Below are 12,384 nucleotides of genomic sequence, written 5' to 3'. Positions count from 1 at the left end.
AAAAAAAAAAAAAAAAAAAAAAAGAAGAAAAAGAAAAAATATATACAGTCATGTATCATGTAACTTTGTTTTAGTCAATGACAAACTGCAAATATGAAGGTCATCCTGTAAAAAGCATGAAGGGCATAAACCATATAATCCAAGTATGTAGTACACTATACCACCTAGGTTTATATAAGTACATTCTACAATGTTCACACAAGGACAAAAATGCCTTACAACAAAGTCCTCAGAACATGTCCCTAATGCATAGAAAGGCAGGGAAAGTTACAATCATCCTTCAGTATGGGGAGAGGGTCGGTCGAATTGGGGTGTTCCAGGACTCTCATGGATACCTAAATCTGAAGATGCTCAAGTCCCACAAATAAAATGGCACAGACTTGCCAAGATGTAGGGAGCAGCCCAAATCTGAGCAAACATGGTGACCTTTAGATACATGCAAAAATGCAGTTCCATGGGCAATGATTTGCAAGGCCACGAACATCATTAACATGTGAATACACTAGCTGCACCTCTGCGTCCCCAAACAGTAGCATATCCGTTAAAGGAAGTCACATGTGTTAATCAGAATTGGTCTAAGAAGTTAGTGAAAACACATAGAACTACATGGTGCCAGGTGTCTTCAGTCAATTAATATCTGAAAACAACTGGCTTTGCATTCCATTTGCCCTTCCCCCATTTTCTGCCCTTTAAAATAATAAACCTGGAAATAGTTCTGAACCATGGCTGACTCCTTCAGAGGAGTTGGGACTACCTAATCCCCAGTTTTCTCTACTTATGTGTCTTTTTGTATTTATTTTTATGTTTATTTTCTAACCACAGTCGCCGCCCCTTAGAGCTTGTGTTTATCTGTGCGGGTCACAACACCAACATCCTATGCACACAGTTCTATGTACCCTAAATTACCTCTAGATTGTTTATAATACCTAATAAATGCAAATGATATGTAAATAGTTGCTACACTGTATTGTTTAGAGAACAATGACAAGAAAAAAAAGTCTGTACAGTACAGATGCAACCATCATAGTCCTATCTACAAGTACACATCAGCCTCGACATAGCATGTTTGACCCACAATTTGCTGAATCCACTGATGCAATGATCTTACAATGGTCTGATTCGACTGTACAATGGTCTATTGTATATTAAAACACTAATGACAGCTAGATTCAACTGGCTGACAGTGAGAGGATATTTTTTTTCTGTACACGTGAGTTAAATGATGCCAAATCAGGTAACTAAGTTGTAATCACATAACCACTTCTGAAGTAATTCAATGTCTATTCAGAAACAGTATTTGGTATCTATCCATCATCTTTGGAAGGATATAAAAAGGTTAGAAAATAAAAGGAAGTCAAGAAAGAAAAAGGAGTGTGTAAAGGAAAACAACTTTTAGTTTGCTATAGGGCATGTGTGTTTGCCAAAAAGACAGGGTGCAGGTGGGTGAGAAATCACTCCCAGTGGGGGACAGCCATACCACAATCCCTTCTCCTCCATTCTCCTATAGGGACTTTAGGCCCCCATGCACATAAGTCTACCTGGTGTGAATTTTGAGCTGCCAGGCGCAGGACTCTAACCATGCAGTGAGCCATACAGGATCCACTGCCTTAACCTCCATGACATCTGCTGGCTTAAGAAATTTTTTTTAATGCCAGTGAGTGTTTGCACACATGACAGTGAGAAAGAGAGGAGAAGTAGAAAGCATGCACCACACATATGAAAGCAAGCACATTATAGGGGGAGCAGAGAAAGGAGAGAATGAGTGACATTATGTAATCTTCACACAGTGGGAAATGGTCACACTGCAACCCTTTTTTCTGTAATTCTCCATCTACCAGGAACTTGGGCAGGTACACACAGATACCTGGCATATTTTTCAAGTCACTAGGGCTGGCATTCAATCCCTGGTGAGCCATGTGAGACACAGCTTCCTCTATGCCCCTCCCAAGAGAGTTCTAATACACAGTTACTTAGTTGTTGGTATTTTATATTTTAAAAATTAAAAAAGAGCAACAAACACAAAACCAAGAGGACACATGGTCTGACCAAAACTTATACTAAAAATTTCCATAAAGCTACTCAAATCCAAAATAAAGGGGGCAAAAAGAGTAATATCGTTGCAGGTGTTAAAAACTACAAAAAGATGGGGAAGGTGGTGTAATGATTATGTTGCTGGTTTCCCAAGTAGTAGACCATTATTCAAGTCCCGGACCTGGATACTTAAAACTTACACCAGGCCCGTGTGTGTGTGTGTGCCCAAATTCCTGAGAGGAAAATGAAGGAAAATGGACTGTAGTGTGGCCATTCCTCCTGGGGGGTGATTTCTCACTTTCCCTCTGTCTCTCTGGTGAGCACATGCACCCTATAGCAAAAATCTCTCTAAAAAAAAAAAAAAAATATAAAAAGAAAGTGATTTCTTCTTAGAAAATTATTCCAGGTGCTTTGCCAATAACTAAAGTTCTTGGGTTCTGAAATCTCAATGTTTTAAATCCTAAAATAAAATGCAATCTTCATGAAATAATATATGTAGTATTTTTTAAATGAATTATTATTTTAAAATATATATTTTTTTATTAATTTACTTTGCTACAGGGTACTTGAGCTCACCAGAGAGAGACAGAGACAGAGAAATAGCCGTGGGTAAAGTGAGAAAGCAAACTATCAGATCTAGGATTCAAACTGTGGTCAGCCTCATGGGAGTCCAGTGCCTTAAACATCATGCCACCTGTAGACCCCAATACAAGTGGTAGTATTATAGGATTGTTATTTATCTTACCCTTTAGGATAAATACCCTTACTAACATAAAAGAAGCTGAAAACAAGTTAAGGCCTAGTTAACCCAATGGCCTAATGAGCCAGATCTCACATAGAGGATCACATGGCTCAAGTCCCAGCTCTGGTGGCTTGAAAAGCACACTGGGTGTGTATGCATGCATGTCCCAAATCCCAACAAGATGGAGAATTGGAGAAGGGATTGTAACCTTGCCCCACCGGGGTGTGTTTTCTCCTTTTCCTTCTCTCTCTCTCTGTCTCTGTGTCAAATACACACATCGTCTGGTAATTAAAAAAAGTTTACAAGTTAAATACAGTAAGATCTCTCTCCGAAGTTGGCAAGTACTACATTGCCCACATGAACCATGAGACGGAAGCAAGGAAGGAAAAGTGGAAAAGAAGAAAGTAGGTAGGCAGGTACGGCTGTTCCCTAAAGAATTCCAATTAATAAAAGTAAAAGAATTGGATGGGTCCAGATGCACTGACAAGGCAGTAACACAAAGGACCTGAAAGGCTGAAAGCTGTATGGCAAATTATAGGTTTGATTCCTGCATGTGTCCAGGAACCTGAGGAGCTGGAGGTTGGGCAAAGGGGTTAAGAGAATTGAAGTGGGGGGACAAGCAGTTAGCGTAATGGCTATGACGCTGGACTCCCATGTATCCGACCGTGGTTCGTGTCCCAGACCCAGTGGCTTACAACTCATGCTGGGTGCATGTACATGCGTGCCCAAAATCCTGAGAGGAGAATGGAGGAGAAGGCATTGTGGTGTGGCCATCCCCCCTTGGGGGTGATTTCTCACGTTCTGCCTCTCTCTCTCTCTGGCAAGTGCATGCACCCTATACCAAAAACCTCTCCAAAAAAAAAAAAAAAAAAAGGGGGGGAGATTGGGGGGGGGAGAAAAAAAAAAAAAAAAGAGAGAGAGAGAATTGAGGTGTGATGAAACCTGTAGAAGGGGTTTTTTATGTTCCCCTCCCTCTCTCTCACATGTGCATACAAGATACAAGCACTGTCTATAATTTTTTTTTGAAGTTAAAGAAATGAAAAAAAATGGACAATTACCATTAGAAAAACATCAAGTGATTACTGATTACCAGCAAGATCCTTGAATGGATACTAAAATCAGTGAGTGAAAATTCAAGGAGAATGGACTATCTGCATAGTCTCAGACTATCCTTTCCAAAATCTTGAAGTACCAAGGGGGAAAAAAGTAATTTTACAATGAAGAAATGTACCAGAAACTACCTTAAAAAATGATTATGGGGGCCAGCAGGTGGCATGGTGGTTGGGGCACTGGATTCCCACATGGTTGACCATGGTTCAAGTTCCAGACCGAGCAGCTTGTTTTCTCATTTTCCTTCTATCTATCTCTGGTGAGCATGTGTGTCCTATAGCAAATTAAATAATAATAAATAAAATTAAATAAATAATTTTTTAAAAATGATTATGGTTAATGTCACCAATAATAAGACATAACAAGATCAAGTAACCCCTGATATGACACACTAAGAATACAGTATCTCTTCTTGCAAAAAATGCACAACCTCAATCTAATCGTATGACAATATCCAATCTAATTATACGACAACATCATGAAACCCAAATCAAGAGTCATTATACAAGGGGTCTTTAATTTAAAGTTCATGAAAAACGTGTACTTTGAAAAAACCATGCAAGAATTTAAAAATTTCTTGTATCAAAATAAACTCGTACTTTAATTCCATTTTTCACAAACTTTTTGAAGTCTCCTAGTACAAAGCAACTAACAGTCTTCAAAATTGTCAAATGTAATGTGGGATCCCAGACTGGATCATAGAACAGAAAAACAGTATTAGTGGAAAACCGATGAAATCCGAATAAGGTTTATAGCACAGTTAAGAATCTTATTCCAGTGCCAATTTTTTAGCTTTGATAAGTATGCTATGATTAGGATGATGACATCATGGGAAGCTGGGTAAAGAGTATCCAGTTACTTTTCTTCACTAGTTCTGCAACTTTTCTCCAAATCTGAAATTAATTCAAAATAAAAAGGAGACCCACAAAAAAAGATTAGGGCCAGCTGGTAGCAATGGTGGTTAAGAAGCTGGGTCCCACATGGCCAACTTCATGGTTCAAGTTCTAGACCCAGGGGCTTGAGAAACACAGCAGACGTGTGTGTGCATGTGTGTGTGTGTGTGTGTGTGTGTGCACACGCATGGTCAGGATTCCCAAGAAGAGAACAGAGAAGGGACTGTGGCATAGTCATACCCCTTGGGGGGTAACTATTTTTATATCACATGCCTCGCCCCCTCATAAGTGCCACAACTTATAGCAAAAACTAAAATAAAAAAATTATATACCTAATGAATATTACTTAAGAAACTTGGATAATATCCATTGTACAGTTCTCTGGGAATTAGACACAACTTTTGTGATTAAACAAGAAAATAGTAAAGCACAATGGTTATTGGAATTTGGCATCAAACTGACCTAGATTCCAATACCAGTTCTGCCATTTGCTACCTGTGTCCTTGAGTAAATTATGTAACCCCTCCATGCCTCATTTCATTCCTTTGTACACAATTCAGGTAAAAGTTTAGTTTAGCTTATAGGGATCTTGGGACGGGAGCTAGGATAAAAGCAAATAATGAATGTAAAGCATTTACTTCAGCATCTAATACAGAGAAAAATTTAAGGTATAATAAATGATGAAGGGAAGTCACTATTACTGAACTTACTAAATTTAGTAAGCATAAATACTGCACAGTATAATACTGTAAAGTATAAGAATTTCCATTCATAATGACTGCAAGTTATTAGGAAATGGTGAAACTAAGTTTGGAATATTTACTATAAAACAGAGGCTGGCCAACATATGCACAAAATATTTTCATCTAAAGTAGAAATACGTGAGTGTTTTAAAAAACAACTCTACTATGGGGGAATCTGTTTAAAATTATTAGATTTTGGAAATAAGAGTCATCAGAGTTATTAAAATAAGCAAAGGTCTTGGACAATAAGATAGATACACATTAAGAATCACTACTCTAGGGACCAGCAGTTGGTGTAATGGCTATGTCATTGAACTCCCATGTAGTTGACTATGGTTCGAGTCCTGGACTGGGTGGCTTAAACTCACGCCAGGTGCAAGTGTGTGCGTACCCAAGATCCTGAGAGGAGAATGGAGGAGGAGGGATTATGGCATGGCTATCACCCTGGGGGTGATTTCTCACTCTCTGTCTCTCTCTGTCTTTCTGGTGAGCGCACGTTCCCCTATAGCAAACCCCCCCCCCAAAGAAAAAAAAAATCACTACTCTAGGGGCCAGCAGATGATGTAGCAGTCACGACACATGGCTGACCTCAGTTCAAGTCCTGGACCTGGTGGTTTGAAACTCATGCCAGGCACATGTGTGTGCATTCCCAAGATCCCAGGAAGAGAATGAAGGAATGATAATTCCGTGGGTGGGCCCCCCCCCCCCCCCCCCCGCAGGGTGATTTCTCACTTTCCCTCTCACTTTCTTTATCTCTCTCTCTCTTTGGTGAGAGCACATTCCCTAAGGCAAAAACCTCTACCAAAAAAAAAAAAAAAAAAAAAAATCACTACTCTAGATAATAAAAATCAATTGCATGTTAACATATTTCTAAGAGATTTACTTTCTCTTATTTTCTTTTGCATTAATACCAGTATATTAAAAATTATTCCAATACAAATAGAAATTTCCACTGACAGTGGTTTTCTACAATTTAATATTAACACAATTATATCAGATATGGTCTCTTTTTAATTCAGTGCTTCCTAAATGTCTTCTAAATTATAGAACCAAAACCATTAAATGAAAAGACAATTCTATAATATAACATTAGTATTTATTGAATATAGTTCAATAAAGCACAGTTTTGAAGCTTCTAGGTCATTTGCAGTTAATATTCGGATTTAACATAACAAAAATGCAAACATAGTCAAGACTTCAAACTGTAATGACCTGACTACAAACAAATCAGTGATATGAGGTCACAATTAAACTTATAAATCAGTTATAAAAAACAATTTTCCTTATATTTCTATTATACTTGGAAATATCTGTTTGTTTGTTTTGCTAGCAGGTGCATGAAGTTGACAGAGAAAGAGACAGAGAGGGAGAGAAGAAAGTACTCCCTTGAGAAATGGTCCTGCCACAATCCCTTCTCCTCCTCTTCTCCTCCTGTTGAGACTGGCACACATGCACATGTACCCAGTAAGCTTCTCAAGCCATTGAGTCTGGAACTCAAACCACATGGTCAGACATGTGGGATCCAGCTGCCATAACCACCAGACCATGAAACTAGTGCATACTTACAAAGATTCTAAAGCCAGCATCATATCTCTAATTGCAACTTCCAGGCAGTGATTCAAAACCCTATAGGGGAAGACGCTAGCAGGTGGCGTGGTGGTTAAGGAACATGGCCAACTGCACTTTGAATTTGGACCTACAGCTTGTTTTCTGACTTTCCTTGTCTGTCTCTGGTCAAATTAAAAAAATAACAATAGTAAATAAAATTAAATAAATAATTCTTAAAAATAAAAAGTTATATGGGTAAAACAATGAAAACCACACACTTACCAACACTTTGGGGTCGACTTAACCTTACAGGATTAATTTCAACTTTTTGAATATGGGGTGGGTATTCTTTCCTAGAAAAGGAAATTTATATAGTTTTACTCCAAAGAAAATGAAGTTTTCACAAGGAAAAGGATAAGGACATACTTACAAAAAGTTTATTAAAAGCAAATGAAAGTTTCTTTGCCATATAAAAAGTCAGACTATAATAAAACTGTATTACACAAATATATTAAAGCTTAATATATTACGCAATCCTCAGAAGCAGTGCTCCTATTTTACTTAAATTGTCAACATAGCACAGTATCTGCACACAATAGGCAGTCTTTGGACAAATAATAAATAAATAAATCCAAATTACATGTCCCTTTCAAAGTAGTTACTTAGGAAACTGAATGAAGAATTACCCAGCTTAATAATAATTTGTCCAATTTTGCTGTACATATTTTGTTCTTGTTTAAAAACAATTCAACAGGGACCAGCAGATAGCATAATGGTTACATTGCTGAACTCCCAAGTAGCTGATGGTGGTTCAAGTTCCGGACCCAGCTGCTTAAAACTCAAGCCAGTCCATGCATGCCCAAGACCCTGACAGAAGGGATTAGGAGTGGCCATGCCCTCTGGGCTGGGGGGTAGGGGGGAGAGGGTGTCCTCACTTTCTGTCTGTTTCTCTCCAGAGAGTACATGGGCCCTACAGTGAAAATCTCTAAAGAAAAAATAAAGTTAAAAAAAAAAAATCAGTAAATAAAGGAATAAATGTTAAGTAAGTTAGGGGTCTTGAGGTCAATTCCAAAATCAGTTTTTAAAAAACGCTATGTAAAACCCAACAATCACTGAATAAGTATTTAGTTTTATAATATAACTGCATCATGGCGGAGGACAAAAGCACACTTGTTTTAAAATATTACTTTGTCAGACTTCATATGCAGTTCAGCTAAAGGACTTTAAATATAGGAGACCAGCAGATGTCATAATGGTTATGTCACTGGCCTCTCACATGGTCAACGGCAGTTCAAGCCTAGACCCAGCAGCTTGAGTCCTGGACCCGGCAGCTTAAAACTCACGTCGGGTGCATGAGCATGTACGTCCAAAATGCTAAGAGAATGAAGGAGAAGGGATTGTAGTATGGTCATCCTCTTGGGAGTTGATTTCTCACTTTCTGTCTCTCTGGCAAGGGCATGTGCCCTACAGTGAAATAATCTTTTTTTTTTAATTTTAAAAAAAGATCTCTAGTAAATACTGTATCTATTTAAGTCTGAATATATATCAGTTTTGGGAAGAAGCAAAAATCCTATGGCTAATGGTGAGTTAAAAGCATTTCATAAGGAGAATCAGAAAAGTGCAATATATCAAGGAGCTATGATAGCTAGATCCTTTCCCACCCTAAGTTAACACTTGTAAAAATATCCCTATTTTATTTAACCACAGAAGACAAAAAAAAGAGGCTATTTTGTTTATTTATAAATCTATTCACACTAGTAATCACTCCTTCTATTCATTAGTAATGTTTAGTTAAATAATTTAAACCCCAAAGGCATTTTCTTACAAGGATTTCATATTTTGCATCCTTTATGAGAGGTAGATAGAGATAAGTATTTGTCTCCCATGCTACAATCCTCCTCTACCAGCCTCCTAATCAATTTGGATTACAGGTGTATCTACTGTCTGTGTTTTGTGTTTCAGGTTGGCCAAGGAACAGAAACCAGGCCTCTCATGTTCTGTCTCCCAAGCAGTGGCACTATCTGTATGCCACCATGGCTAGGCCAGGATTTCATATTCCTACATTGAAAAAGTCAAAGCACTTAAATTGAAAACAAAACATGAAAATGAAAAGAAAATGAAGGCAAATTAAGTAGTGTACTTGTAATAGCAGTTAGCAAATAGTGAGCACTCTGTACCAGCTGCTGTTTCCTAGTGCTTTGTATCTATTAATACTAAAGCCTTTAATCCTCACAATAACCCTATAAAGTACATGTTTTATTAGCACTTTGTTGATGAGGATACTGAAGCACAATAAAGTTAACTAACTTGCCTATCAATTATGAAATGCCAGAATCTGAATCCTAGCAAGCTGCATAAGATATTGATTAGCAGAACATCTATCAACTGTAAAAATACATCCTGGCATAACTTTAAAATCTGGGAAGAGGGGGGCTGGCAGTGGCATGGTGGTTAAGGAGCTAGGCTCTCAAATGGCCAACCGCAATTCAAGTCTCAGACTTGCAAAAATCAAAGCACTTAAATTGAAAACAAAATACGAAAATGAAAAGAAAATGAAGAATGAAGTTTCTTTTAAAGATCTCGGAACAACAACAACAAAGAGCATACTAGTGGAATAACTGGTAAATTCCAAAAGCAATGCTGAGTTTAGTTAGCAATGGTGAATCAGTGTTAGTTTCTTTTATGACCCAAGTATGATGGTAATGTAAGATGTTAATATTAAGGTGAGAGGTATAAGAGAATTCTAAATTGGCCTGTTCTCTCACTTTTTTTTCTCTCTCTCTCATTCCTTCTCTCATCAAATTAAAAAAAAAATCAACAACAAATAAAATAAATTAATTAAAAATCTGAGGGGATATAAATAGTAAAGATGACACCCTACCTTAGACACAGCAGCAACAGTGCTATTAAGAAGGTCCTAACTACACTGTATTAGGCTTAAAAATAAAATGTATGATTCTATGTTTCACACACTTGTACAATAAACAGAATACAGCCATATCTTAAATTGAATAGCTGATATTTTTAAGCCCCTGATTTTTCTAACTGTACACTTTGCAGAAATAAAAATACCAACTTAAAAATGTAACACAGAAGCAATGATCTGAAGCAATAATGATATGATGATAGTACTATGATAAACTTCCCAGTAATGAGTGTATCACATATTGTTTTTACATATTGGACAATGAAAACAACAGTCATTTAAAAATACTGGAGACTAACAAGAAAAATAATTATTTGACTAATTACAGAGTGGCCACAAAATCTGGAAATAGAAATTTTTTTTTCCAGTTTCAACCTGCTTGATACTTATTCTGGACTAGGCTAACAGCACAGGCTTATTTGGTAAAAATAACTGATATAAAAGGGTTAGCAGGTGGAGTGATGGTTAAGGTGCTTGAGAAACACACTGGGTATGTGTGTCACCTAAAATCAAAAGAGGAGAATGAAAGAGATTACAGCATGGCCATCCCCTTTTGAGGGTGATTTCTCATCCACCCCAGAACTCCATGTCGCTCACTGGCGAGCACACACACCATATGGCAAAACAATCTTATAAATAAATAAATAAATGATACAATAATCTGAGACAGTTAATCATATTGGCATATGTAAATATTGACGAAAATGTTGTATTCATGCACTATTTTTGTGATTTGACACACTACATTCCTAATGAGAAAACACAATGGTAACATCTACAATTATATCATGTATCGTAATATAATTAATAAAGTATGTCTACCTGCCTATATTTCCAGACTTTATGGCCATCCTACTTTCAATGTCTGCTATGTTTTCGTATTTAATAAAACACAATGAATAAATGCCAAAATAAAGGCATATCTAATTTAATAAAAGGTTATAAAAATTTCAAAATAAGAGTACAATTTGTCTGTTTAAAGAAATAAAGAAATTTTCCAGGCATAAATTTTATTTTCTTAAATATGTAGTTCTATTACAAAACTTTTGCTAGATAATCTAAAATGAAAATTTGTTAGTTTCTGGATTCAAGCGTTCCATTACTCTCGCAAATTTCAAACTCCAAACTGGTATGAAACTTAGGATTTAATTTCTCAGTGGATACTTTTCCCCCAAAAGCAAAGTCAGAAAAGATTCTTCATCATCTGTCTTCCTGTGTATGTAGGTAGATTTTTTTGCTCCTGAGAATATGTGTTTTGTGTAGTAGTTTTAGAAACCCCATTTTGGAGCACCAGCAGATGGCATAATGTTGTCGACGGCACTTCAAGTCCTGGACCTGGTGACTTAAAATTCATTATGGGCTTCTGTGCATGTGTGCCCAAAGTCCTAAAAGGAGAATGGAGGAGAAGGGATTGTAGTGTGGCCATCTCCAGGTGTGTGTGTGTGTGTGTGTGTGTGTATGATTCTCACTCTTTACCTCTCCAGTGAGCGCACTCACCCTATAGCAAAAACTCTCTTAAAAAAAGAAAGTAAAATTTTATAAAGATTTTACAAACTGCATAAAATAGTCTTTATTACTCTTAGAGAGAGACTGTTTAAATAACATAAAAATGTTTTGTTATTACAGTTTACACAGGCTTCAGTTACAAGTCTTTCTTGTTTTTTTGGGGGGAAACATAATCTAAAACATAATTTTAGATTTGTTAAAAGGTATAAAGACAAGGGCCCAGCAGGTGGCATGCTAGTTAACGCACTGGATTCCCGCATGGCTGACTGCAGTTTGAGTCCTAGTCCTGATGGCTTGCTTTCTCACTTTCCCTTTCTCTCTCTCTCTCTCTTTCTGTCTTTGTCGAATTAAAAAAGGATAACAAATGAAATTAAATAAATTGATAATTCTTAACTTTAAAAAAGTTATAAAGACAATTTAGAATTCTCTTATACCTCTCACCTTAATATTAACATCTTACATTGCCATCATACTTGGGTCAAAAAAGAAACTAACACTGGTTCACTACTGCTAACTAAACTCAACATTTCTTTTGGAATTTACCAGCTATTCCACTAGTATGCTCTTTGTTGTTGTTGTTCCGGGATCCAATTCAGGACTTCTTAATCTCCTCTGTATTTTTCAGTCTTTTGTTTTCCATGACCTTGACACCTTGGAAGAGAACTTGTCAGGTATAGACTGTATCCCAAATGTAGTTCCATCTGACATTTTTCATTAGATTGTAGGTGTGGTGAAAGAATATCACAGAAGTGGAGTACCCTTCTTACCACATCAAATCAAAGGGTAGACAATCTCAATATGACATTATTGGTGATGTTAACCTTGATCTCTTGCCTAAGTGTTAACCAGTTTTTTGCACTCTATCTAAAGTTATTATTTTTCTCT

The 12,384-nt window shown here is 36.9% G+C and overlaps 1 protein-coding gene across 1 annotated transcript in view; it reads right to left on the bottom strand.

Moving 5' to 3' along the window:
* Positions 1-12,384, bottom strand: part of SENP6 (SUMO specific peptidase 6) — a 161,896-nt gene that overhangs the window by 85,522 nt on the left and 63,990 nt on the right. The window contains 1 exon segment of the mRNA XM_027768233.1: positions 7,350-7,420. Within this exon segment, the coding sequence (XP_027624034.1) occupies positions 7,350-7,420 (71 nt within the window).

The sequence above is a fragment of the Tupaia chinensis genome, unplaced genomic scaffold, assembly GCF_000334495.1.
Source record: "Tupaia chinensis unplaced genomic scaffold, TupChi_1.0 Scaffold145685_1, whole genome shotgun sequence".
Classification (NCBI taxonomy): Eukaryota; Metazoa; Chordata; class Mammalia; order Scandentia; family Tupaiidae; genus Tupaia; species Tupaia belangeri.
Note: the sequence above shows the minus strand (reverse complement) of the source record. Positions and strands in the feature narration are given on the sequence as shown.